Raw genomic sequence first — 27,020 nt, forward strand, 5'->3', positions numbered from 1 at the left:
CAAAGCCTACCATTTGTGTCGTGTTACTTTTCGGTTTCCTCATGCTTACCTAATTTCAAGATACAATACAATTTAGGTTGAAGTTCAAGCTTCTTCGTATCCATTCACATGTTGTTACACTGCGGGAAACTCAAAAGCTTAAGGATTCTTTGAGATAGGTTTTATGTTTCGAGTGGAAATAGTGAGAAGTTTCCAACGTTGATGTCCACGGAGTGTGACTTCATCATCCATATACATACACTTCATAGAATGCTTCAAGGATGCTAGCACTCCTGTAAGTACTGCACTCATTCATTGCCCAGATCGAGTCGAGTCCGAGTAAAAGCATGTACTTGTTAGTTATTATGCACATGTTTCATTTATTATTGCATTTCATGTTGCTGTGTGTGTAGCATTATTATCGAATTATCAGTATGCTTACTATTATTGTATTCTATTACCAAAAATAATTTCTTAAAACTTGTTTACTCGTTTAATTTATTTATAGGTATATTATCAATTATTTTAAGTTTGCATTCTGCAACTGCTCGGCGTTGAGTGTTTGCTATGTAATTGGATTTATACTTGCCAGCGGTAACTCGGTAACTTGTTCAATAATTCACTTTTGCTCAAACTACAATTACTTGGAACTCAAAACTCCAGCGGAAAGTAGAATGTTTTTAAATCTATATTCGTGTCCGTGGGCGCGGGTTGTGGGTGGGGTGGGGTGGTGTGGGGCTGGTGTACATAGAACGAAACCGATATTTAAACATACTTTTGTTTATTCTGCTGTCTAGATTAGCGTTTGTTGCTATTGGCGTTAGTAACTAATTTGTGTGATAGATTTTCGGATTCGGTTTTGTGTGTGGGGTTCACTAAGTATTAAGACTTTGATTCATAATAAGTTGATACAAAACATATACGTACAATTAACGTGCCTAAAAGTTATAACATTTTTAATTTGCTAAATAATAAATTTATGGGTATTTCGCTGCTGCCCAATAAGTAAACAATATATATATATATAAAGAATTGCCGAATGGGTCCCTAATATGGGGAACTGGTTTACAAACACAACGTTTAAACGGTTAAGATCGGGATTAGGGATTGAACAAAGCCAATGGAAGGACATTTGAGGATTAGTATAGCGTTTAACCTAGCCCGAGGCGCGGGCGACGCTCTAAGTAAGACTTTTTTACATACAATACATCGTTTGTTCGCGTTATCATATTCTTCTCTTGTTTGGAATCACAAATGTTAGCTAGTATTTAAATACACATGTAGGTAAGACATTCAAAAAGGAAAATCGGGGATTTCGTTTAGCGTGGAGAATGCTCTTGGTGGTGATGGTGTTAGAGAGACGACGGCTGTGGTGGTGATAAAATGGGTGGCAAAGTGCGGCAACCTTCAAGCTGCTACTGCTACTGCTCCTAATCCAGTTTCTGCTCTGCTGGATTCACTCCAAATTTCGCACCTCGAATCTCTTGTACGTGTAGTTGATAAAGACCCAGTCCTTCGCAATCTCACCGCCCTGCGGTATGGGCGCCGATGCTGCAATGGATGCACGTTAGTCTCGTGTGCTCGTCCCTTTGGTTAGCAATATACTTACGTATCTCCAGCGACACATCGGGAAACTCGTCAAAGTTGGACGTATCGTCGATTGAGCGCACTTCAACGGGTATGGCCGCGGGACGCTCACGTATGTGCTCCCAGTCGACTCCCCGGAAGAACGGCACGGACTTCAGATCCTCGAGACCGCGCTGGGAACCCAGCCGGCGATCGGCCTCGCAGCAGAAGTTGATGATCGTCTCCTTGGCCTCCTCCGATATGGGGATCTCTGGGGGAAATATCAGCGTCTCGCGCCAGTTCATCACCTTGCGGTAGGTATCCTGGGGATTGTCCGAGCAGAACGGAGGATAGCCCATCAGCATTTCGTACATGATGACTCCCAGGGACCACCAGTCGCAGGCGGGTCCGTAGCCAGTCTGCAGGAATACTTCGGGTGCAATATAGTCCGGCGTTCCCACGGTGCTGTAGGCGAGGGCGCGTCGATTTCGCTTCCACGACTCGGCACGTCGCTTGGAGTCCATCGGACTGCAGGACAAGCTAGTTTATTTAATAACTACAAGCTTGGTTTGTTTCACTGCTTACCTGGCACAAGTGCCAATAAAATCGGATGGTTTCGCCTGCGACAAGTCCCGATAAAAGTCTGTTCGATGCGACTTCTTTAAGCCAGTGCACAGTCCGAAGTCGGAGAGCTAAAATAATAATGGAATTTAGTGGCATTTTAGTGTGCTCATCATCCCACTTACCTTCAGATGCCCTCGCGCATCCAGCAGCAAGTTATCGGGCTTGATATCCCTGTGTATGAAACCGAGTTTGTGAATAGAATCGATCGCCAATGCCGTCTCACTGATATAGAACTGTGTGCCCTCCTCGGATAGTGTGTCCTTCTTCATCAAAAGCGTCATCATATCACCACCAGGCAAGAACTCCATTATTAAATATAAATTGACGGGATCCTGTGGAAAGATATTTCAAAAACATTTATGTTTATTCCTTTTATTCCTGAGTAAGATAGTTATTTAGGGGCTAATATGTTTTATAAAAACCCTATGCATTCTATTTGTGTAAGTGTATTTATATTCATTGTAAAATAATTGTGATGAGTCCCCAATGCAGAAATATGTTATTAAACTATTTAACTTGAGAGAAATGGCGATTCATGGTAGGCATGTTTGCCTGTAGCAAGAACTTTCACCGAGAAGAAGTGAACGAAAGAGAATCGAGAAAAAAACAACAAAGGCAGCCCACGCAGAGAATGAGAGAGGGAGCGAGAGAGAAAGAGAGACGTGACCATATGATTGGCAAAGGCGCTTTTGGCATTTGCAGTTGTATTGGTTTATTGATTTTTTTGTCCGTGTTTTAACACAATTCTTTTGTTATGTGCGCTGCCGCCTGCCCCTTCACCCCATCGCCCTTTCTCCCACTCACCCTGTATCATCATTGTTGTTGTTGGAGCTGGCGCTCGTCACTCACCTGGAAACTGTAGTACATCTTGACCACCCACTGATGATCGGCTTCGACCAGGACATCGCGCTCGGCGCGTACGTGTGCCACCTGCTCCTTTTCCAGCATGTCCGCTTTGCGCAGCACCTTCATGGCGTACACATGTCCCGTGTCCTTTTTCTGCACCAGACGCACTTCACCGAACGCGCCGCGTCCGATGACTTTGAGGGCCTCAAAATCCTCCACACCAAGGCGCAATCGCTTCAGCCGGAGATACTCCGTCTCCTTTTGGGCATGCTGCAGACGCTTCTCCTGGCGCTGCGCCTCCGACAGGCTCTCGTCCTTCAGCTGCGCCTCCAGCTTCGCGAGGCGCTGCTTTCGCTCGCCATACTGCGTCACCAGGTTGCTGTAGTAGTTCTCCAACGTCACCTTGGCCTTGGTGGCCTTGTCCAGTGTGTGGTCGCTGAATCTGATCGAGGCACCTTCCGCGTCCTGCGTTCTGCTGCTCATCATCTAAGCTGGGGTTTTTGTCCTGGTCACCTCGGTCCTGTTTGGGGCTTGTGTGTGTGCTCCCTGCGATGTCGGTGCGTGTGCGTGTGTGTGGTGAGGAGTTATGCACTTGCCAATGCACACACACTGCTTTCTTCGCCCGTTTCTTGCCTTTTTCCTCGGTAATTTGTTGAAATTCCTCCCTCTGCTGCTTCTTCTTCAAGAGCCATTCGCATTTTGCATCCCCAACAAAGCAAAGTTGGCTGTGCTCCAGTGGGCCTATCGATAGCTAATCGATTGATTTTAGAACTTTAGTGCTTTTGGCTAGCAACTAGTGATGACAATTGAGCTTTCACAGACAATTGTATAAATTTTGAGTAATGAAATCAGGTTCATGACATTGAATATATTTATTGAAATTGATCAAATTTACTTAAGTTTACTCAAAGATAGTTTATAATAAAACAGTACTCTTATTAAGAAGCACAGCTTAATTAATAATTAAAATATCTTAGCTTTAACCGTTTAGCTTAATTCTCGCCAAAAGGCTTTTACTTCGAAAACTGGCATCACTGCCACCAGTCCAATTAGTAAATAAATAGAACTTACCGACTTGTGATAAATTTTTCCATGTTAGGCGTACAACAACCAGCTGCCTTTGCTAATCCGGCCACTTGACGCCTGTTACAGTCCCACAAAATGAGCATAGTCAGCTAATAATGGCCCGCATCACCAGTATTCTGGACTTGGACCCCAGTTCTCTGTTGTACATTTTCAAGCTTCTGAGTTTGGAGGACCAGTTGCACTTGGCGCGTTGCTGTCGCCTTTTTAGGGACGCCTTTCTTTACCTGCATCGCCATGATTTCCAGGATGTTGTTGACAAGGATATGAGCATTAGGACTCTGGAGGATTGGCGCACCTTTCTATGGCTTTGTGGCAGCCGCATCGGTACACTGGAATCGCACTTTGACGATGATCACCCGCTGCAGCTGCTCCCGATGATCAGCAGACACTGCTACCGTCTGAAGTCCATCTCCATATACAATGCAACAGTGGCGCGGGCGCAACCGTATCTATTGCGGATGAGCTCCTTGGAAAAGGTGTACGTGCGCAACTACAAGAGCACCAGCAAGGATCTAATAAAAGCGATTGGGATACACCTTCCCCGGGTCAACAGTCTGAGCCTGGAGAGCTTTGAACGCAAGGAGTGTAAGCGCTCTTTAATGTTCTTTTGATCACAACAATCTTATCTAATTGCTTCTCCCATCATAGTACAAGAAGTACGTCAGTTTAGCGAGATGGTGGAACTTGGCTTGTACGACGAGGTGACCGCCTCGGAGTTCGCAACAATTGTGAAACCCATGCGGAAGCTGCGATGCCTTCAGCTGCGCAACGGCAAACGCTTTCTGACTACCAGCAATCTCAGGATGCTGGCCACCAACTGCCGCCACCTGGAGAAGCTGACGTTCAATGACTGCGACGCCGATCTGTTGGTCCTGTCGCAGTTTGCAAACCTCAAGTACCTGCAATTATACTGCGCGGAGGACATGAAGACGCGCCTGTTCAAGGCACTGGCCAAAAGCCAGTGCTCCATTCAGTTGGAATACCTCATTCTGCACCGCAAACGCTGGATTGACGAGGAGCAGGCGCAGTACATCAGTGCTTTGAAGGGTCTCCGATGGCTGGTCTGCAAGCCTCGTGACGATCTGTGTGTTCGCCACTTGGCGGAGTTGAGTCGATTAGAGTGCCTTTCCATACAGTCCGCTCGTGAGATTGGAGAAACGCAGCTCTCCCTTTTGGTTGCCAACAATGAGCGGCTTCGGTATCTGAACATCTGCTATTGCCTGGGTATCACTGACGCCTTCGTTTTGGACACTCTGGCCAGCTTATCAATACGCTCAGCTCATCAAGCCCTAGAGCTATTTGCTGCGGCCACTGACATCAGGCATGACATCATGGAGCGGGTGAGTAATCTAAAGCACATATATATATTCGAAAGTCCTTTTGTTAATGTGACACTTTGTGCTTCGTTTGCAGCTACCGACCGAGTTTCCCCTGAAAATGCTCCGCTTGAACTTCGAGTGCAGCGATGGAATGACCAGCGACGGACACTTCTATGCCGATGAACCGGAATTCGATCGTCAAGCCGTGTGAGGCCTTATTCGTTCCACAACGAATGTTTCTTCAATCATTACCAAAAATACAACGTAAATTATTTAATCTTTATACGCAGCTTTATTCGTGATCTTACCACTTTAAGTGGTATTTCTTTCGTTAGTGCACAACGATGTATTCAACTTTTTCACTGCATAATTAAAATATTACGTCCTATTTAGAGTATCGTATTAGGTTGATTGGGAAAATGTGGATTAACATGATAAGATGACATTTGTAAATTTGTTTATACAACCATTTAACACATCTTGGCTTAAATTCGATTTCAGTCGCTGGATTGTTCGCGGGATGTTATCGAACTATCGATTGCTCATCGCATTTTTTCGCCCCACCACTGATATTTTGATTTGTTGTTGGGTTGGCGAACAGAGGAAATCGAGAATTCGCTGAGAAAATCTCTTTATAAAACGCAACTAGAGGGCCGCGAAGATGCTGTCCATGCTGCAGGAGAAGCGTCCGCTGAAGCGCACCCGTCTGGGTCCGCCGGACATCTATCCGCAGGACGCGAAGCAGCGAGAGGACGAGCTGACGCCCACGAATGTGAAGCACGGATTCACGACGACGCCACCGCTGTCCGATGAATTCGGTACGGCCCACAACTCAAATGTGAACGCCAGCAAAGTGAGCGCATTCTTTAGTGGCGTCCTAGCCAAGAAGGAGGAGTTGATGACCCTGCCGGACACGGGGCGAAAGAAGCAGCAGATCAACTGCAAGGACAACTTCTGGCCCGTGTCGCCGCGTCGCAAGTGCACGGTGGACGCCTGGTTTAAGGACCTCGCCGGTAACAAACCCCTGCTTAGCCTGGCCAAACGGGCGCCATCGTTCAACAAGAAGGAGGAGATCTTCATTACTCTGTGCGAGAACCAGGTGAACATGCAACGTGCCACCTGGTTCATCAAGCTGAGCGCCGCCTATACGCTTAGCTTCACCGAGTCCAAGAACAAGAAGCGATCCATTTACGACCCGGCTGCCGAGTGGACCGGCAACATGATCAAGTTCATGAAAGAGCTGCTCCCCAAACTCCAAGAGTATTATCAGCAGAGTGAGTACAGTCCTTGAGTTTTATAATCTATCAACTCCCTTATTCAACTTCTTGATTTTAGGCCACGACAAGTCCTCTTCGAATGGCACCACTTCCGGAAGCCTAACCGCCGCCGGTAATGGTCCTGCCAGCAATGGCACCACTGGCACCACCTCTATTAACTCCGTCACCGGCAGCAATGCTCCCACGAACGTAATCCCCGTACCAAGCATGGCCAGTCCACTGCCACCGATTCACAGTCCAGCTAATGGCCAACAGGGTGCTCCTGGCGGAGGAGTGAATGCCGGCAGTGTCATGCCGACGACGGGAAGCCTTGGAGGAGTAGTCGGTGGACCGGGCTCTTCTGTGGTAGGAGGCGCACCTGGTGCAGGAGCTGCAGTGCCACCAGGCTCTACAATTTCCGGAATTGGAAGCCAGTTCGAAGATAGTCGCAATGCGCTTAAGTATTGGAAATACTGCCACCAATTGAGCAAGTACATGTACGAGGAATCACTTTTGGACCGACAGGAATTTCTAAACTGGATCCTCGACCTTTTGGACAAGATGCGTACGCAGGCAAGCTTCGACGAACCGCTGAAGAAATTGGTGCTCAGCTTTGCCCTTCAGTACATGCACGACTTCGTCCAGTCGGAGCGTCTTTGCCGAAAAATGGCCTACATAGTATCCAAAAAACTGGCCCAGTTGCTGAACACTGTCGTAGAACAGCAGACCATCAAAGAGTTGGACGAGCCGAAGTTGCAACAGGATCCCTATGAGCTGGCGCTTCAGGAACAAATGAGTTGTCCCCATCATCGGGATATAGTTCTGTATTTAAGCACGATCCTACAGATCATCACAATAGAGTGCCCCACAGCACTGGTCTGGAGTGGGATATCAGCTCATCGAGCACCCTCCTCGCTGTTGGGTAGTCCGCTGGACCATTTGCCGTTGGCGCCCTCAGTCCTACCGATGCCCACACGCTGTCCGCGAACCAATCAGGAGATTCGACGTCAACTGCGGGCCGCCGAGTCCGACATCGTGTTGCGCACTCAGCATGCAGAGCAGCGCTGGTTTGCAGCCAAGTGGCTGAGTGCCGGCAAGAATCAATACACCAGTGTGCTGGCCACACTGGACCACTTGGACACGCACTGCTTCGATCGCATGGAACACAATAATAGTATCGATACCCTATACGCACAAATATTTCCCAGCCCAACTGCCAGTCGCAGGAGGGAAGAGGATCAGGTGGAACCTCGTCCGCCTTATGAACCCAAACAAGACAAGGACACGGTACGCATCCTGTGCGAGTGGGCTGTGTCGGGACAGCGTTGGGGAGAACACAGAGCCATGGTGGTGGCCATTCTGCTTGACAAGCGCCAGATTGACGTGACCAGCACGCCGGCAGATCAGCAGTCCAGTGATAAAGATGACAAGGACTCGCTAGCCTCGGGCGCCGGCTTAATTGATGGCCTGCCTGTGTTTCAGCACGTGTTAATGCACTTCCTCGACCACGACGCCCCCGTCCTAGATGAGCACGTGAGCAGTCCCCAGCAGCGCACGGAATTCACCAACCTTGTTCAGCTGTTCAGTGCATTGATTCGCCACGATGTCTTTTCGCACAACGCCTACATGCACACGCTAATTTCACGGGGTGATCTGCTCCTGGAGTCGATGCTGGTGATCAAATCAGGAACGACGGCCACGAAAACATCGCCGCCACCTCCAGCTCCACCACCAACGACGACGCACGGTTTCGATGATGACGGATTCGGCGGGGGCTTGGACTTCAAACACAACGAATTTGATGATTCCAATGTGGACGACGATTTGGACAAACTGGTGCAAAATATTAAGGAGAAAGGACAGCAGCACGAAGCTCCCGACAGTCCCAAGATCGGTCCTCCAGGCGATGGAGAAACCAATCCTGGCGGCAGCATATCGAGGCATTACGTGTACACCAAGCACTTTCCCATCCCGCAGGATGATCCCAGCATGAGCAGCTACAGCAGTGAAAGCAACCAGCGCTACATCCTGCTCTTCGGTGTCGGCAAAGAGAGGGACGAGAAGAAGCATGCTGTCAAGAAGATGTCTAAGGAAATTGGCAAGCTTTTCACTAAAAAGTTTAGCATAGATGTGGCCGCGGCCGGTCACGTGAAGAAGCACTCGCGCAACGAGTTCAACTTCGAAGCTACCACGTCCAAGTGCCAGCAGATGGCTTATTTCGACCAGCACGTGGTCACCGCCCAGTGTGCGGCCAATGTCCTGGAGCAGCTGAACGGATTCGCGTTAGGGAACAACAACTACCTGCCGGTGCAGGAGCACGTGGCGTTCCTCTTTGATCTGATGGAGCTGGCTCTAAATATCTACAGTCTCTTGGAACTGTGCGATAGCCTGTTGAAGGAGTTGCTTGAGGTGGAGCACCAGTTGCAGCTGAAGAAGTCAAACCTAGTGCGTAGTTACACCACTTCACTCGCCCTCTACATCGTCAGCATCCTGCGACGCTACCACAGTTGCCTTCTTCTTTCACCGGAGCAGACGCTGTCTGTATTTGAGGGAGTCTGTCGTACCATTCGGCACGTATCGAATCCAAGCGAGTGCACTTCGGCGGAGCGCTGCATCATTGCCTACCTAAGCGACCTTCACGAATCGTGCGTTTTGCTCCAGGGAAAGGAACAATCCACGGAGTACTACCAGCAGCTGCAGTGCATCAAGCGGTTCAAGGACATTTTCAACACTCCAGAGCAGCTTGAGTGAGTTCTTGCCCAATAATATAATATATAATACTAACAAATATAACCATTTTTTATTTAGCCTACCACCGCAGGGTTACAACCCACTATTGTTGCAGGAGCTGTTCATAGCCCCTCGACGCGGTGGTAAACTGGATCCTCACTGGCTGGGAACTCTGCACGAGTCGCCGGCCAATGTATACAGCTTCGTGTCGAACGCTTTGATAGCCGTCTGCCGAGAGACGGACAACGAGCGGCTGAACGATGTGGCCCTCGCATGTGCCGAACTGACCGCCAGCTGCAACGTCTTGTCCGAGGAGTGGATATACGCTCTGCAGAGTCTGTGCAGCGGCAGTAAGAGTCCGCGTTATCCGCACCTGGGCGGACAGGTCGACATTGGGCAAGTTAAGACTCACAACGCCCTGGCCGTGTTCGTATGCATTCTGGTGGCCAGGCATTGCTTCTCACTAGCCGACTTTGTAAGTAAGTTCGCCCTGCCCACGTTGGCCCGATCTGTGAGCGCTGGTGGAGCCGAACTGAGCGTGGATGCAGAGGCAGGTGCTCGTCTTACATGTCACTTGGTGCTGAAACTGTTCAAGACCTTGGAGATTCCTCAACCTGGCATGTACTCGGTTAGCACTTCCCCGAATCCACTGCACGCTGTGGGAAACGACTTTAGCATTCGGCTAAGCTGCGATCGTCATCTTCTGGTGGGTGCCCATAAAACCATTCCCATTGCCGCAGTGCTTGCCGTTCTGAAGGCCATTCTCATTGTTGTGGACAATGCGGCGCTTAAAACACCATTGGTTTCTGGCAGCGGCTCCTGCTCCGGTGGATTGGGCGGCGCTTTTGGAAGCGGCAAGCGTAGTGGCTTCAATACACCGGTTCATCCGGGAAGCACACCCAAGAGCAACGAACAACGACCTGCCGATCTCAGCCAGATCCTGGGCACCAGCGATTTACAGTTAGGCAGCAGTTTGACAAGCGAACCCGAAGCCCTGCAACAGCCATCGGTCGGAGGAATGGAGCAGATCTCGCTGTTGGAGTTCGCCCAGGCGGTGCTCAAGCAGATCTGCGCCCAGGAACACGTTCTGGAAAGGTGCCTAAAGAACGCAGAGCAACTCTGCGACATGATAATCGACGAAATGCTGACCGCGAAACAGGCACAGCGGGTTCTGCACATGATCTGCTATCCGGAAGCTGAGTTCAACATCATCTCCGAGCTGGATCAGCGCTCAATGATCGTGCGCATACTAGAGAATCTCGGACAGTGGACACTGCGTATCTCGTGGCTGGATCTTCAGCTTATGTACCGCCAATCGCTGAGCAACAACGCGGAGCTTAATGTCTGGCTCGACACAGTGGCACGTGCCGCAATCGACGTCTTTCACATGGAGGAAGTTGTCCTGCCGGGTGCCGTGAAGGCGACCCACAAACCCAAACCGTCCACCTGGCTAGTGGCTCCACTCATCGCTAAACTAACACCAGCGGTGCAGGGCAGGATACTTCGCGTGGCTGGTCAGGTTCTCGAGAGCATGAATTATTTCTCCAAGGTGCCCAAGTCCGATTGCAATAGCTCGGGCAGTGGCGACGAGCGCGAGAAGAGCAACAGTTGTCACAGTAGCAACAGCTATGGACTGGGCGGCGTGCCCGCACGCAACAAGAAGATGCCGCTTAATTACCAACCATTCCTGGGACTCATCCTAACTTGCCTGAAAGGCCAGGACGAGTACAAGGAAAACTTACTGGTGTCGCTCTATGCCCAGTTATCACAATGTTTGCAATCCTTTGCTGAGGTGAGTGTTTACTCTCTACCTCTAAAGTTGAACTTAATAGTAACATGACTCCTTCTAGCTGGACACAATCGGTGGCATTGATGAGCCGCAGGCACGCGAGGAGATCCTCGATGCGCTGCAGTTGCGCTTTTCGCTCGTGGGCGGCATGTTCGAGGCTATCCAAAAGAACAGTACACCCACCACAGACTGGGCCATTCTTCTGGCCCAACTGGTTTGCCAGGGCGTGGTGGATCTCAGCTGCAATCGTGAGCTGTTCACCACCGTGGTGGACATGTTGGCCACATTGGTGCACTCAACGCTGGTCTCTGATGACGAGAGGCACTATATGAACCTGATGAAGAAGCTAAAGAAGGAAATCGGAGAGAAGAACAACGCCTCCATTCGGGTTATTCGGCAGCTTCTTCCACTTTACAAGCAGCCCACTGAGGTGAGTAGTTGACCCTAAACTGGACGAGCTTTGAAACTCAGTGGTATTTATCCTTTTAGGTGATTGCGTGTGAACACTCTGGAATGGACACCAAGGGCAACAAGATGTGCGATATAGACAAAAAGCAACTTCGCATTTCGGACAAACAGCGCATCAGCGTGTGGGACATCCTTGAGGGTCACAAGAACCCGGCTCCTCTGTCTTGGGTGTGGTTTGGTGCAGTGAAGCTGGAGCGAAAGCCCCTTACTTACGAGGAAGCTCACCGCAACCTGAAGTATCACACGCACAGTCTGGTCAAGCCCAGTAGTTACTACTATGAGCCGTTGCCACTGCCACCTGAAGACATTGAGCCTGTTCCTGAGAAGATTTGCATAGTAAGTCCATTCTCTATTTGCAGTTCCCCTTGACCCTTTCTAAATGTATTGTTTCTATTTCGTAGAAGGATGAAATGAAGGCGGACACGCCCTCGTCGGTGGATCAGTCGCCAAGCGCTGTGGTAGGTGGCACTGGAAGGGGTCGCGGCAAGGGAACGACTACGCGGAAACGCAAGCCCAAGAACCCGAAAACGCCACCGGTGGTCAATACTCAGCAGCAGCAGCCTCAGCTGGCACCGCAGCCTCAACAGCCGCAGAATGTGCAGCAACAGCAGTTGCAACAGCAGCAGCAACAACAGCAGCACATGCAACAGCAGCAGATGCAGCCCAACCAAATGGGTCAGATGCCAATGAATATGCCGGTAATAAAATTGTTTTTGTTAATAGTTGAATTGTCAGATTTGCTTTATGAAGGAATCGAAGCAAGCCACTAAAAGCAACATGATGGCAGATAAATTCGAAAATTGTAAGCTTGTAATCCAGATTTTCTTAACCTTTTTCGGTGCTAAACCATTCTTCTGTTACCCTCGAGCTTAAAATGTAACTCATATGCATTTTTTCCACAGATGAACATGCAGCAGTTTGCACCCAATCCGAACAACATGATGCAGCAGAATGCCATGTTGCAACAGCAGCAGCAGATGCAGCAAATGGGCAACAACCCACTGCAGCAGCAGTTGAATGTGGGCGGTGGCAACGGGCAGCAAAATCCCCAGATGAACTTCATGCAGCAGGGACCAGGAGGCGGTGGAGCCGGACCGCAGGGAATGCCTGGCCAGCAGCAACAGTGGCACAATGCGCCACAGCAGCAGCAGCCGCCACAACCGTATCACAACCAATACGCTCCGCATCAGCAGAACATGCAGTGTAAGTCGAGTTTTTGATATTCTATATGGTTAAAGATTGTAATCCTTTCACTTACCATTGCAGCAAATCGCATCGAGCGCCCGCCGTTGAATGCCAACTCCAAGCAGGCGCTATCACAGATGCTACGACAACGACAACCATTCCAGCAGCAAGCGCAACAGGGTCCGGGGGGCGGTTTCAATCCGATGCAGCAACAACCACAACCATCGCAACAACAGCCCGGTCCTCAGCAGCAGATAAACCCCAACCAAATGCGCCAGCAGCAAATGAATCCCCAGCAAAATCCTCAGTCTGTGGCTGCTTTCAACGCCATGCAGCAGCAGCAGCAGCAGAACGCCCAGCAGCAGCAGATGAATCCCAACCAGCAGCAACAGCAGCAGTTCATGCGCGGCGGCAACATGCGACCCGGCATGGCGCCGAACCAGATGAATCAGATGAACATGGGAGGTCAAGGCATGCCGCAGAATCCAATGATGCAGCAACAGATCCCACAGAATATGGTGGGCATGGTCAACCCGAATGCCAACCAAATGATGCAGAGCGGTGGAGCTCAGGGAGGCAACGGTGTGGGAGTCGGTGTAGGCGTCGGCGTTGGCGGCGCCGGCAACAATCCCAACATGGGCATGGGAGGCATGCCTCAGCAAGGCATGATGCAACAGCAGCCGCAGCAACAGCCGCAGCAGCAGGTGCAGTTCCAGAACTTCCAGAATCAGTACCAGCAGCAGCAGCAGCAACAGCAGGGCATGCAGCAACAGGGCGGTGGAGCAGGCGTTGGAGTAGGCGTGGGCATGGCGCCCAATCAGCAGCAACAGCAGCAGGCCAACATGATGGGCAACTTCAATCCGCAGATGCAGCAGGCGAATCGCAACAATCCCGACTTTATGGCCGCCGCAGCGGTTGCCCAGCAGCAACAGCAACAACAACAGCAGCAGCGCGTTGTTCCCGGAGGAATGATGGCCGGGAACCGGAACCAGTACATGAACCAGGCGCCCAACGTAACCATGTCCACCATGATGGGTCCAGGGCCGGGTGGCGTCGTCGGCCAGGTGCCTCCGTACGCCCGTCAGCAGTCGGCGGGAGGAGGCAAACCCGGCGTCCTCAACACCCAGCAGCAGTTCCAGCAGCAGCAACAGCAACAACAGCAGCTGAGGCACCAGCAAATGATGCAGATGCAGGGCATGGGTGGTGGCGCGGGCGGCGGCATGGGAGCCGGTCCCCAGCAGGCAGGTGGCGCCGTTGGCGGTGGCGGCGGAGGCGGAATGGTGCCGCAGCAGCAGAGCATGAACCAGCAACAAACGCCGAACCTGGTGGCTCAGCTCCAGCGGCAGAACATGATGGGCCAGCAGCAGTATCAACCTCCACCGTACTAGATCGAAGACACTTCTTAATCGTAAGCCTAGTCCTAATCCTTTATTTATCAGATGAATTTGCAATAAATGTACATTCAAAACTAACTTTGTTTTTCATACAAAAATTTTTGGGATATTAAAAAAATATAAAATACAAACGATTTCAATAATTGCATTTTAAAATATATTTGGCAAATACAGATTAATAAAGTTTCAACTTTATTTGTCTATAAAGTGGAACATACGTTAAATTTCAATGGGTAACCAATATAAAATTATAAAAAAAGTTATAAAAATTAAAAAGTAATAAAAAGTAAGTAAAAGTAATAAACGGCTTAGAAAAAAGTATAGAATATTGACTTTAATTTAATTTATAATATTTTAGTTAAAACAAATTTAACTTCAAAGCTTTAATAACTTTGTTCTTGCATTAGCTTTGTCGTGCGCTATCGCTTAACCATCGCATACTTGGGCCACCTCTAATCAGCTGAGCGCCGATGGCTGCGTTGGTGTGCGTGGGTGTTTGTGTGCATGTGAATTAGTAATAATATAGTTCTCGTTCCCCAGATTTAAACGTTTGTTTGCGATATAACTAGACTTTAAGCTATTTAGTGCAATAGTCCAGCTGTTGTGAGTGCTAAACCTATTTGGAAAACGGAAAGCCAGCCAACGATTGCCTCCGTGGCGCACTTCATTCATCGATTGCACCGAATTCCGATTCGAAGTGCTACTTTTCGCAGTTTTGTTTGGAATTGCTGGGCAGGAGGACGTGCTACTTTGGTGGCTTATAATAGGCGAGCACAGTACCCCTCGAGAAATGAGTGAAGTTCCGGAGAGCAGTAAAAAGCGTCAGAAGACGGTGAGTACTAGATATGTACATATGTGGCCCTGTGCCCAAAAACGCTGAGCAAACCCAATTTCTCTAGCTTTATTAGAACAAGTGGCCCGAAAAAATTCACCTAGAGCTGTGGAATATGTCTGAATTCATCAATCTATTTGATCAGCCTGGGTTGTTTGAATATACATATGTATCTTCAGATCCCCAGATCGCTCTCCGCAGTTCCCCCAAACGCATTCTTTCCCTCTTCCGGTTTAAATGGTCTCCATATGGGTCGCCAGACACGTAACACCAGAATTCCCGGCCTAATCTTATCTTGCACCGTGGAAATGACATTTACCCCACATTTAAATTCGCACTTGACTGCCAAAAAGCATCTATTGCATGCTTGCAGTTGATAAGATTGCCTTCACCATACATTCTTTAATTATACTACAATGTATGGAAATATTTAAAATGTATTTGTCGAGAAATGTTGATTCATCAGAAATATTTTGTACGCATGCAAATAAAACCGCAAGTCTTGCGTTTTTCCATTTCAAGCAGTCTGATTAAAAACAATCGTTTTTAATGCTGGAAAAAATATAAATAAGTTTTTGAGATAGGTTTGGAATTCCGGCATTAACTTGCTCCGAAGAAAAGTCCTCTTTTTCAATTACAAACCATCTCAACATGAGGTAAAACAATGAATGGCTTATGCAACAGGCAACTATTTCCTTGATAACAACTGGTTGCCACATCGAATGTTATTGCAATGGCTAAAACTGGTTAAAATTAGAAAGAAAGTCTTGCGAGCCATCTAAAGTGGTAGTGGCAGTAAAGGTGTCAAGTCGGAGACATCAACTCGAATGGACCACTTTGTGGTCGGAGTTGGCCAAAAGTAGTTGAAATCTTGGTCAACACCCCGGCTTCACTTGCAGGTTGAATGACCACGGAGATAACTTGCGGCTGAGTCTTTTTTGTGGCATTGTTTTTAATTTATTAATCACACTGAACAAAATTAAAACAAGTAATGATAAATAAATAGTTTCTATTAGGGAAACTCTGAAATTAATTATCTTTATATTTTTTTGTTATATTTTTTTGCTTAATAAAGCCAAGGTACTGAATGTTCATTGTTTATTTCGCGCAGCTTACTTTCTAAGCTTTTTTACGGCCAGTAATTTGATTTCCATATAGCAACATTTGCGCTTAATGGTTATTGCTTTTATGTGTCATTCGCGGTAGTTTTATGGATACTACGTTAATTGTTAGTTGTGATTACCCAATTGAATGCCTTAAACAATTTGAATGCACAAAGAAAGGGCAATATTTAATTTGCTTTCAACATCCAATGCATAATATTAATAGTAATAGACAACTGTGTAGGAAGATCTTTACAAAATATGATACTTTTTCGGGAGTCTAAGGTATCTTGCATATGCTATATTTAACTTTAACCATTCCCCGAAAAATATTATGCATATATGTACTTAGCTGTTTAAACGACTGTTTGTCTGCAATAAAAACAAAGCAAATTTAAGTTTATCTGCTAAGCACCTCCATAAACGGGTTCCTATGTGGACCACCACCACTGGATATCCCACAGCTCCACCCAGTGGATCGTTGCCAAGTTTGGTTTTCCTCTCGCCTGCAGCCTGTGGAATTTCAGTTGCAGTTTGGAGCTTCGGCGAGAAAGTTCAGCGTTTTCGGCGGTTGCCTGCTTGGTTAACTTGGCTTTTCAACTGCGGAACTCTCACTTGTTTAATTATCAAAGAGCGCACATTGTCCGATTCCCGCTTTCTTTTCACCTGCCCAACGTTTCGTTTCGTTTTCTGTTGGAAAATGTTTACCCGATGTGCCAATTCGCTTGGCCACTACCATAATAATATTAACAATAACAACAGCGCAGGCTGTGCTGCTTCCCCGAAAAGATGCTGCCTTCCGAGTGTGGAAAAGCCTGAAGATGCGGTAAGTTCCTTTCCTAAGTATCTCGAGTAGGAGAGGTCTGTTAATTTTACCCGACGGATATGAAGTGTTGTGCTTTTATCAGATAAACAAAAGTTTGCAGATAAATAAAAACTACTTGGGCAAATATGTACAAACATCAAGTATGAAGAGGTACTTCAATTAAGGTAGAACAGGAGCACTTTTCAATCCAACCCAGTAACATTTCTTTATTTATTGGATTGTTCCATTTCCGTTCCATTTGACCTTTTGCCACATTAGGGCCCAGAAGCATTGGAGCTTATAGTAAAGCAGCAGCAGAAGGCCAAGAAAGAATGGGATTAGTAAGCGAACAAGCGCTGGACAGACTGTGCAAACATTTTCTCCATATGGAACTGGAACCGGGGAATCTAAATGATGCGTGCGTGGATCGGCGATCGAGAGATCAGGGCGAGATAGCGTACGATATACTCATGGACATCTCTCTGACTCGCACACTCTCTTCGAGCTCCATTCTCGGTCACTTTTGAAGGCAGAGCGGCCCATATAATACCATAAATATTATTGAAAACTTTCAGTTCGCTTTCGACGCTCGTCGCGTGTCTATGACGAAATCCATCCATAGTGAGCTCGTTTTCCGCGCAATCTGAGTCGAATCCGCATCGCTATCAGTGCTCGATGTAAAATAATTGAACTATTAAGGCAAGAATTACTTCGGAATTACTTCGATTGCATTTGAGTGCTAAATAAAATATAATAACAATGCCGAATCCGCCAATTGGATTTTATCCCCATATCAAAAGAAGGGTAAGACCAAAAGGGCGAATTAAAATATTAAAAACTATAACTTGAACTAAATATGGATTCTGCCAGAGTTCAAATCAGATACAAAAACAGACTGACAGGCATTTTGTTTAAAACGAAGCGCCACTAAGTACTGAAATCTTAATTATCTGGCTCAGTAAGCGTAAAAATGCAAATAGTACAGTGGCTCTTGGAGGACTGAGATCAGCGGAGGGTAAAGTTAAACGCTCAAATGAAAATCTAGCACAGTGACCCACTTCTAAACCATCTGCGAATATGGCTAAGCTGATAAGAAAGATATAAAAATCGAAAACTAGCTAATTTTAGTTAGCAGTACACTTGGGTTTACTTCAAAAACATTATGTAATAGGATATATATAAAAGTGTATTTATGGAGTCATTCATTTCATTTCGAAATTAAAGTTAACAAAAAACTGAGTGCAAATAATTATATTGGCACAATACAGGCGACTACCACGAATGTAAATTTGTGCCCACTTCTCACTTCGCGATAGATACCCGGCCAATACCCATGGGCATACCCATATCGCATAGCTCCATTCGCCCATTTGCGATTCTGCACACTCGAGTTCCAGCGGAAGGTCAACAAACTGAACGTTGGAGCTCAGCACGAATATCGCCCCGGGGTCAAAGCAAAGTATTTCGATGATGACTTGCCTCTGGCACTGGATTCCGATTCTGATTCTGATTTTGGCTTCAGCCAAAATGAGTTGGGCTTTTGTGGCCGCCGTGGCTAAGAATCTGAAAAGAAGGCGCCCGAGGCGGCATCCATCGCCAACCCAACTTGACATGAATATTAATTTATGTTAATTTCGAAAGCTAAACCCGATTACGTTTCTGTTTGCAGTGCCTACAGGTGGCGACGAATGTGACCGAGCAGAAGCACCATGTCACCAGGGAGACGCGCGGCAAGAATCTGGGACTCTGCCGAGGATTCCGAGGATGCACGGTGTGGCTGACTGGTAAGGGCGTCAATATGGTATATATTACTAGTTGGAAATGCAGTGAACTTAAGGAAAAGATCAAATCCGCAACTCATGTAGAATCATTGCCTTATTAAGGCTTCAAAAACAAGAATCATAGTTTTCATTTATCAAATACTAATATAAATAACAAATAATTATAATAAAATAAGTTAGTTCGTTAGAATTTGGTTGTTTTATGAATTAATTTCCACTATTACGCTTTTGAACATTAATATACATTATTATACATGTATTTCTTTTTTTGCAGGCCTCAGTGGCGCTGGAAAGACCTCGATTGCCTTCGAACTGGAGGCGTACCTGGTATCCCGGGGCATTCCGGCCTACGGACTGGACGGCGACAACATTCGCACCGGACTGAACAAGAACCTGGGCTTCACGCCCGCCGATCGCGAGGAAAACATTCGCCGCGTGGGCGAGGTGGCCAAGTTGTTTGCCGACAGCGGAGTGGTGTCCATCTGCAGCTTCGTTTCGCCCTTCGCCGACGATCGTGAGATGGCGCGCAAGATCCACAAGGATGCGGGTCTGAAGTTCTTTGAGATATTCGTGGACACTCCGCTGGATGTGTGCGAGACCCGGGACGTGAAGGGTCTATATAAGAAGGCGCGCGAGGGCGTGATCAAAGGATTCACGGGCATCACGCAGGAGTACGAGCGACCCCAGATGCCGGAGCTGGTGGTCAACACGCACGGCTACACGGTGCGCGAGTCCACTCAGAAGCTGGTGACGCTGCTCGAACAGGAGGGCATTATTCCGCGATCGCTGCGCGACGTAGACCTGCTGCCGGAGCTTTATCCCAGCGAATCCATTGCCACGGAGGCACTGCGTCACGAGGCCGAGTCGCTGCAAGCCATCGAAATCAGCACCGTGGAGCTGCAGTGGGTGCAAGTACTGGCCGAGGGATGGGCATATCCACTGCGCGGCTTCATGCGCGAGGATGAGTACCTGCAGACGCTACACTTCAACACACTTCAGAGCGGCATGGACGGTTCCTATCGTGAGAACCACTCGGTGCCCATTGTTTTGAGCGCCACGCAGGCGGACAAGGATCGGCTGGACGGCTGCTCCTCGCTGACTCTTAAATACCAAGGCAAGGCGGTAGCCATTCTGCGGCGTCCCGAGTTCTACTTTCAGCGTAAGGAGGAGCGGCTGGCCCGCCAGTTCGGCACCAGCAATCCCAATCATCCGTACAGTAAACAGGTCTACGAGTCCGGGGATTATTTGGTCGGCGGCGATCTGGCAGTGATCGAGCGTATCCGCTGGGAGGACGGACTGGATCAGTACAGGCTGACACCCAACGAGTTAAGGCGCCGCTTCAAGGAGCTCAATGCCGACGCCATCTTCGCCTTTCAGTTGCGCAATCCCATCCACAATGGCCATGCCCTGCTCATGCAAGACACTCGCCGCCAGCTGCTGGAGCGCGGCTTCAAGCAGCCAGTGCTGCTGCTGCATCCTCTAGGTGGCTGGACCAAGGACGACGATGTGCCGCTGGATGTGCGCATGAAGCAGCACCAGGCCGTGCTCGACGCAGGTGTCTTGCGACGAGAGGACACGGTGCTGGCCATCTTCCCTTCGCCAATGATGTACGCCGGTCCCACAGAGGTGCAGTGGCACGCAAAGGCGCGCATGAACGCCGGCGCGAACTTCTACATTGTAGGCCGCGATCCGGCTGGCATGCCGCATCCAGCAAAGGAAACTTATCCGGATGGAAACCTATACGATGCCACCCATGGTGCGCGAGTGCTTAAGATGGCTCAGGGACTTGACAGCATGGAGGTAGGGGTCATACTGCCTTACGCCAAATCTAGCCGACTGTAAAATCGATATTTTCTTTTTAGATCCTGCCCTTCCGTGTTGCCGCCTATGACAAGAGCGCCAGTAGAATGGCCTTCTTTGAGCCCAAGAGGAAGGATGAGTTTGAGTTCATCTCGGGGACCAAGATGCGGACCCTGGCCAAAACGGGAGCCAGTCCGCCGGATGGCTTCATGGAACCGGAGGCGTGGCGCATCCTGGCCACCTACTACCAGAACCTGCCGCAGTCGTAACCCGCTGCCCACACTCGATCCGCAACGTGCAATTCCTCCTAGTTATAGCTTGTGTGCTTATTATACATATATATTTCAAGCTAAAGGCGCTTTCCACTTACCACATCTTTTTTCCATCGTTCTAAGCCCAAATCCGTGGCTGTCCCCGTGTGTGAATGTTGTGCTCCTCCTAACTAAATGTTCTTATCGTACAATCTACTTGTATCTACACTTAAGTCACCCAATTCTTTTTATCTTAAGCAAAATGTCGTGCAGCTATTTTGTGGACGGTTTTTAATACATATATAAATAATAAATAGCAAATTACTTATTAAACTGATTGTATAAACTGAATGGTTTTCCCATTAAGCTATTGTTTCTATGAACAATACGATCCAGTATACTAAGAAAGATTAATTTATGCGGTGAAAATGAGCCAACAAATTATACAAATTCATGGCAACAGTTAATGGAAACAATGGAAAGTGCAGCTGTAATAAAAGCTAACATAAAAACAATAATTAAACTGATCCAAGAACGTGTTTTTAGATGTTTTCCTGATAATTAATGAAATTGTTTTAATATCACGGCCCAGAAGTGGGAATGCCTGCTAGTGGAGCCTGCACTTATACTTATGATACTGCATTACCACTTTTTACAATTGGGGCTGCTGCAGTTGGTCCAGTATACTAAGAAAGATTAATTTATGCGGTGAAAATGAGCCAACAAATTATACAAATTCATGGCAACAGTTAATGGAAACAATGGAAAGTGCAGCTGTAATAAAAGCTAACATAAAAACAATAATTAAACTGATCCAAGAACGTGTTTTTAGATGTTTTCCTGATAATTAATGAAATTGTTTTAATATCACGGCCCAGAAGTGGGAATGCCTGCTAGTGGAGCCTGCACTTATACTTATGATACTGCATTACCACTTTTTACAATTGGGGCTGCTGCAGTTGGGCAAGATCATCACCATCGTAACCATCGTAACTAACAATATAATTTTAAATTTGAATTTCGCGCCAAACGGTCGCAACTCAACACCGATCAACGGTGCTATCTGGCAAGATCGCCCACTGCGATAAGTTGGCAGCGCTATCAGCTGCATATGTTGGAAATTTTCCAAGTTGTTGGAACATGCGGTCGCTCAACGCGTTTTAGTCTCGCACAGAACTTTGGCACAAATCCACCTTGTGCTTTGGCAAAATGGCGGCTGGTTCTGACTAGCACAACTTCGTAAATTTCAAGCAGCGAAAGCATACATCACGAAAATCATATATGTATCATATATATCAGATATATACCAGATCGATGGAACTCAGCAGCAACAATAAATCAAACAGACGGCTGACAATGACAATCGCGCCAGGCATCATGATCAGGGTTATCATAACGGTAACCAACATAGAGGAGGAGCCAGAAGTAATGGTCGTCGACCATGGAGTAAAAGAGAAAGAGGTGGACGTAGACCATCATTAAATAAAACGGGACATAGGCCGGAAAAAAATTCTGGAGGGGGCTGGTCTTCCAAAGACAGCATGCCCTCTTTCAGAACACCCGTTATTTTTAATTTCTTTGAGCTCACTTTTAGGCTAGACTTTGCCTTTTCAAATTTCCGCGGCCCTATGATTTTACTTTACTTTGTAAATGTATTAAAGTTTGCACTTTAATAGGTATATTTTCAAGAATCACATATTTTTTTTTTATTTAATTAAATTTAAAATTAAATTTTTTTTTGTTTTATGTCGTAGTTTATTAGGCAGCTGGGATCCTCGAAGAAAGCGTTTCCTGAAGAAAACCTGAAAAGCTATATGAAAATAGGGGCAACAAATTGTTTTTTTTTATTCCTTAAACAAAAAAAGAAAAACCGTAAAAAACTTCTGACCGAGACTCAGAAGCTATATTGTATACTATTTTTATGTATTCGTGTTGTCCGGGGCTGTTAACCGAAAATTTTCGTTTAGTTCAGAATTATTTTGGTTTTGTTTGTTATTAATTTGTACAGATTGGACTTGTTGTTGCCCTTCATTAATGAAGCCATGATTTTGATAAGGATTGCATTGATTTGGTTATAATACTGTTGCTCGTAATAATTAGGTTGGACTTGTTCGAATTCATGCGCGTCTTGGAATCTAATTTCGTCAATAGACATTTTAGTTTGTTTACTGTCCGATGGTCTGTCGGGTGGTTTAGTAATCGGGAAGTTAGTATTTTTATATGTAGAGGGTTGTTGTAGTCGAGGGTATGTATTTCCTCTAAAATGCGTTGTTTGGGGATTTTGGGCTTTGTTGGGATATTGTTGGAAAGGATTTTTTTGAATAATGGATTGTGGTTGGGTCTGAAATAATTAGGTGCGTGCCACATGGGTGGGTTGTTAGTCATCTGCTGTGTATAGCTAGGTCTAAATGGTTGAATGTATTGATTAAAATTAGGTTGGAAGGGTTGGGGATATTGTGAGTAACTTGGTCAATATTGAGTTTGAACATTTGTAATGAATTTTTGTGCTTTCGAATTCTGATTAGAATTTGAATTTTTTTACGATATTCTGCGTTTTTATAAAATTCAAAATTAATGTGTTCTTCATAGATTCCCTCATTTTGTGCAATGGCAATTAAGGATCTTAAGTCTGTAATTTCGTGATGGGCTAAAATAGTGAATAATTGTATTGGTAGTTTCCTTATCAGTATCTTGACAGAGTCTTTAATAGCCTGAATATAAATAAGAAAATCCGATTGGTTACCTTCCAGGTGTAGTTTCGAAATTAGTAATTGACGTCGTCTTTCCGTTTCTTCGCAGAATGCTCTTAGGTTTCCTCTGTATGGTGTCTCCCTGAAGTTCTCCAGAAGTTTGTAGTTTGGTGTTTGAGTTTTAAATTCCGCGATGAGTTTTGCTTTAAGGGTAGGCCAATCTTCGATGTTCGGAAGTCCCAAAGATCGTGTAACCTGTCCGTCCAAGTTCCTTTCGATGGCTCCCAGTAGAATCCTCTGTTGTCGGACATCTTTTGTTTGGTAGAGCGAAATTACGTAATCCACTCTGCTGACAAAGGTGTGAAGGCTTTCTGGATCACTCTTAAATGGCATAATGTCTTTAAGCTGCCGACGGGCTTCGGCAAGGTTGTTGTCGCTCAGCGCAACGATTTGGGGTGCGGCAATAATTGGTTGTGACATATTTATTGTAAAATTTTTAAATTTTGTGTTTAATTTTTTTTTTTGTTTCGGATTTTATGTTATTATTATTTTTAAGCTTTCTAGTTTCACTTTTTTTTTTGTTGTAAATTTTTGAGTTGTTGTATTATTAAAATTCTATATTGTTCTTTTTTTTATTTTTATATTGTGGACGCCGAAAAATGAATATATGTACTCAATCCTTTAAATAATTTCACAATGCCTTTATTCGACTTTTCCCTTTAAGCACACGCCACCGAATGCCACCTCTCGCGTATTCCTCTTTTCTTATGCTCTCTGAAGTGTGTATGCGTTTATGAGTGAGCTAGGTATACATTCTTATCTCTTAATGCTAGCTTATAAGTAAGAGCGAGATAACAATAATATTCTTATTCCTAACGGGGATATGATCGTATGCTTCTCTCTGCCACTATGGGCTTCATACCTAAGACTATGCTACAGTGGGCCTTATAAGTGTTCATCCTACCACAATATCTTGGTTTTAAAACTTAGTTGCCTTTGGACTTAATGTTTTTGTTTCGTATTTCACTTCCACTTATTATTGGATAACCGAATTGGAATTATAATCCAAGTTGAAGAGTTTTCACGAATTTATTTTGGGAGATGTTTCGAGCACTGGACTATAAAATTTAACTTATTTTCCACTCGAAGGTTCTTTTTTTCGGATACTTTTGTGTCCTATCGACTGCGCCAGTAAAATTGTTGTTTTATTTTTGAGTCCAACTAATGTCAGTTGACTAAGGACAACGCCAAGAAATAAAAATTTTTTTTTTTTTGTCGCACGGTTTCACCGGCCACACCTCCCGCCCAACCGACCGAGGGGCGCTGCCGTGTATTGTACGGCTCGATTCGCGAGAAGATATAGACGCGATATAAAAAAGAGAACAGGAACGAGGAAATGAATATTATGTGGAATAACTTTGTTAAATATTAGTGTTAGTAGGATCTAATTATGTAATAGAAAAGATAAAATCGATTGCTTTAATAGCGGCAGAGAGTCAAGATTATAGATAATAGGATAAAGTGTATTGTAGTCAGAACATAAAACTCTGTAAGGGTCATGCAACTCATAATTAGATCTACAATGATTTAAGATAAGGGGTATATAGTTTCTAGTGAATCTACTTGGAACCGAGAAGTTAAGCCGACGAATCAAGTCGGGACTCTCAACATCCCCACGAATAAGCTTACAAATAAAGACTGTTCCAAGCATATTTCTACGGTTAGCTGGGGACGGTAAATTAATTAAAAGTAGTCTACTGGAATAAGGAGGTAATATACGGTTTGCATCCCAATTTAGGCGCCGCAAGGCAAAAAGTAAGAAGTTTTTTTGGACCGATTCAATGCGGAATGCGGTCCGAGTCGACTGCGTATTGTGGACTCCAAACAGGTGATCCGTACTCGAGAATCGGACGGACTAACGAAATAAGTAAGGTTTTAGTCAAGTAAGGGTCATCAAATTCCTTAGACCACCTTTTTATAAAACCAAGCACACCCCTGGCCTTATTGACAATAGACGAAATATGGTCAGAAAATTTTAGTTTTGGGTCCAGAAGAACACCAAGATCATCAACTCGTGTTATTCTGTCCAGAGAGCACCCACTCTGTTGGGTGCTCGACAAAAGGTCATAACTTTACACTTGGAGCCATTTAAGTCTAATATGTTATCACGGCACCATATTTGAAATCGGTCTAAATCGGATTGTAAGTCCAAATGGCAAGAAGTGTCCTTGTACTGGAGGCATAATTTAACATCGTCTGCGTACAAAAGTACACGCGAATGTTTTATTATTAAGGGGAGGTCGTTAATGAATAAGGTAAAAAGAAGCGGACCAATATGGCTCCCTTGTGGGACACCGGATGTGACTCGGAGAATAGAAGATAAAGAATTTTTAAAGAGAACTTGTTGTGTCCTGCCATTCAGATAGCTTGAAATCCAATTTAGAAGATCAACAGGGAAACCTATAAGATCTAGTTTTCTTATTAGAAGGTAATGATTAACAGAGTCAAATGCTTTACTAAAATCAGTGTAGATGACATCTGTTTGAAGATTATTTTTGAAACCCTGTATTACGAAAGAAGTTAGCTCCAAGAGGTTAGTGGTTGTAGATCTGCGTTTCATAAAACCGTGTTGACACGGTGATATGGTTGATCTAAAAAGGTGCTGCAAATGAGGAGTGATAACATTTTCGAAAAGTTTTGGGATAGCCGACAATTTAGAGATTCCTCTGTAATTGCTTGCATCCAGCTTGCTACCTTTTTTGTGAAGAGGAATCACAAAGGACTCCTTCCATATATGAGGGAATTGTGAAGATTCCAAAGATAAGGTAAACAGTTTCAATAGAGGCTTGCACAAGGCTTCCGCACAGAATCTGAGCACACAGCCAGGGATTCCATCGGGACCTGGCGAATAGACCGGTTTAACACGCTGAAGATCGTTAAGCAGTGAGCTTTCGTTTATAGTGGGCCGCCAAAATATTAGATTCGACTTAGATACCGCATAAGAGTATGGCTGTTCGGAATGAGGTAACGTAGAATATGTTGTTTGAAAAAAACTTGGCGAATAGATCGGCTATTGCCCCATCCGATGTTACCGTAGTGTTTTCAAAAAATAGCGAGGAAGGGTGAGAACTTGTTTTTCGCTTAGTGCTAACGAAATTATAAAACTGTTTCGGATCGTGTGCAAACTGGAACTTACAACGGTTTAAATAATTTTTGTAGCACTGAGCATTAAGCACGGTAAAGTTTAACCGATCGCTTAAATATTTAGAAAGGATGGACTGAGAACCGGTATTTTTAAATTTTGTATAAAATCTGGACTTTACATTTCTTAGGTGTGTCAACTCTTTATTAAACCATGGAGGTTAATAGATTGACGGATAGTACATAGGAAGACAAGAGTAAAAAAATGATTTAATTGCGGTATAAAAACAAACATTCGCTTGGTTGACTTCACTGATTTTACTTTTAATACGGTACCTATGTCGATTGTCACCTCGAAAGTAGGATTATATGGAT

General features: G+C 45.8%; 4 protein-coding genes and 1 long non-coding RNA gene across 8 annotated transcripts; 4 read left to right on the top strand and 1 right to left on the bottom strand.

The window, feature by feature from the left end:
• Positions 1-339: 339 nt before the first annotated feature.
• Positions 340-3,717, bottom strand: LOC6619408 (serine/threonine-protein kinase tricorner). 2 transcript variants are annotated; one of them, XM_002043587.2, is made up of 5 exons: positions 3,019-3,717; positions 2,292-2,501; positions 2,131-2,237; positions 1,589-2,073; positions 340-1,530 (listed from the first exon to the last, which is right to left on the bottom strand). In XM_002043587.2, the coding sequence occupies exons 1-5, from the start codon at positions 3,499-3,501 to the stop codon at positions 1,436-1,438; spliced, it is 1,380 nt and encodes a 459-aa protein (XP_002043623.2). In that variant the 5' UTR covers positions 3,502-3,717; the 3' UTR covers positions 340-1,435. The 2 variants fall into 2 exon arrangements, with proteins under 2 accessions (XP_002043623.2, XP_032573969.1); XM_032718078.1 differs by having other exon boundaries at positions 1,589-2,085.
• Positions 3,718-4,057: 340 nt separating this feature from the next.
• Positions 4,058-5,814, top strand: LOC6619409. The gene is made up of 3 exons (XM_002043588.2): positions 4,058-4,686; positions 4,750-5,441; positions 5,515-5,814. Exons 1-3 carry the CDS (start codon positions 4,197-4,199, stop codon positions 5,629-5,631), a joined length of 1,299 nt encoding a protein of 432 aa, XP_002043624.1. The 5' UTR covers positions 4,058-4,196; the 3' UTR covers positions 5,632-5,814.
• Positions 5,815-6,081: 267 nt separating this feature from the next.
• Positions 6,082-14,320, top strand: LOC6619410 (mediator of RNA polymerase II transcription subunit 12). Its single transcript, XM_032717571.1, has 8 exons — positions 6,082-6,694; positions 6,756-9,423; positions 9,485-11,198; positions 11,257-11,625; positions 11,685-11,999; positions 12,065-12,361; positions 12,566-12,866; positions 12,930-14,320. Exons 1-8 carry the CDS (start codon positions 6,082-6,084, stop codon positions 14,234-14,236), a joined length of 7,584 nt encoding a protein of 2,527 aa, XP_032573462.1. The 3' UTR covers positions 14,237-14,320.
• A 435-nt stretch (positions 14,321-14,755) lies between these two features.
• LOC6619411 (bifunctional 3'-phosphoadenosine 5'-phosphosulfate synthase) lies at positions 14,756-21,354 on the top strand. 3 transcript variants are annotated; one of them, XM_032718457.1, is made up of 4 exons: positions 14,756-15,074; positions 18,652-18,766; positions 19,038-20,563; positions 20,626-21,354. In XM_032718457.1, the coding sequence occupies exons 1-4, from the start codon at positions 15,033-15,035 to the stop codon at positions 20,830-20,832; spliced, it is 1,890 nt and encodes a 629-aa protein (XP_032574348.1). In that variant the 5' UTR covers positions 14,756-15,032; the 3' UTR covers positions 20,833-21,354. The 3 variants fall into 3 exon arrangements, with proteins under 3 accessions (XP_032574348.1, XP_032574346.1, XP_032574347.1); XM_032718455.1 differs by lacking the exon at positions 14,756-15,074 and adding an exon at positions 16,760-17,003; XM_032718456.1 differs by lacking the exon at positions 14,756-15,074 and adding an exon at positions 17,575-17,786.
• Positions 21,355-21,896: 542 nt separating this feature from the next.
• LOC116801049 lies at positions 21,897-22,444 on the top strand. The gene is made up of 2 exons (XR_004361743.1): positions 21,897-22,053; positions 22,114-22,444. It is a non-coding gene; the product is annotated as an uncharacterized LOC116801049 (long non-coding RNA).
• Positions 22,445-27,020: the final 4,576 nt, after the last annotated feature.

This window comes from Drosophila sechellia, chromosome 3L, assembly GCF_004382195.2.
Source record: "Drosophila sechellia strain sech25 chromosome 3L, ASM438219v1, whole genome shotgun sequence".
NCBI lineage: Eukaryota > Metazoa > Arthropoda > Insecta > Diptera > Drosophilidae > Drosophila > Drosophila sechellia.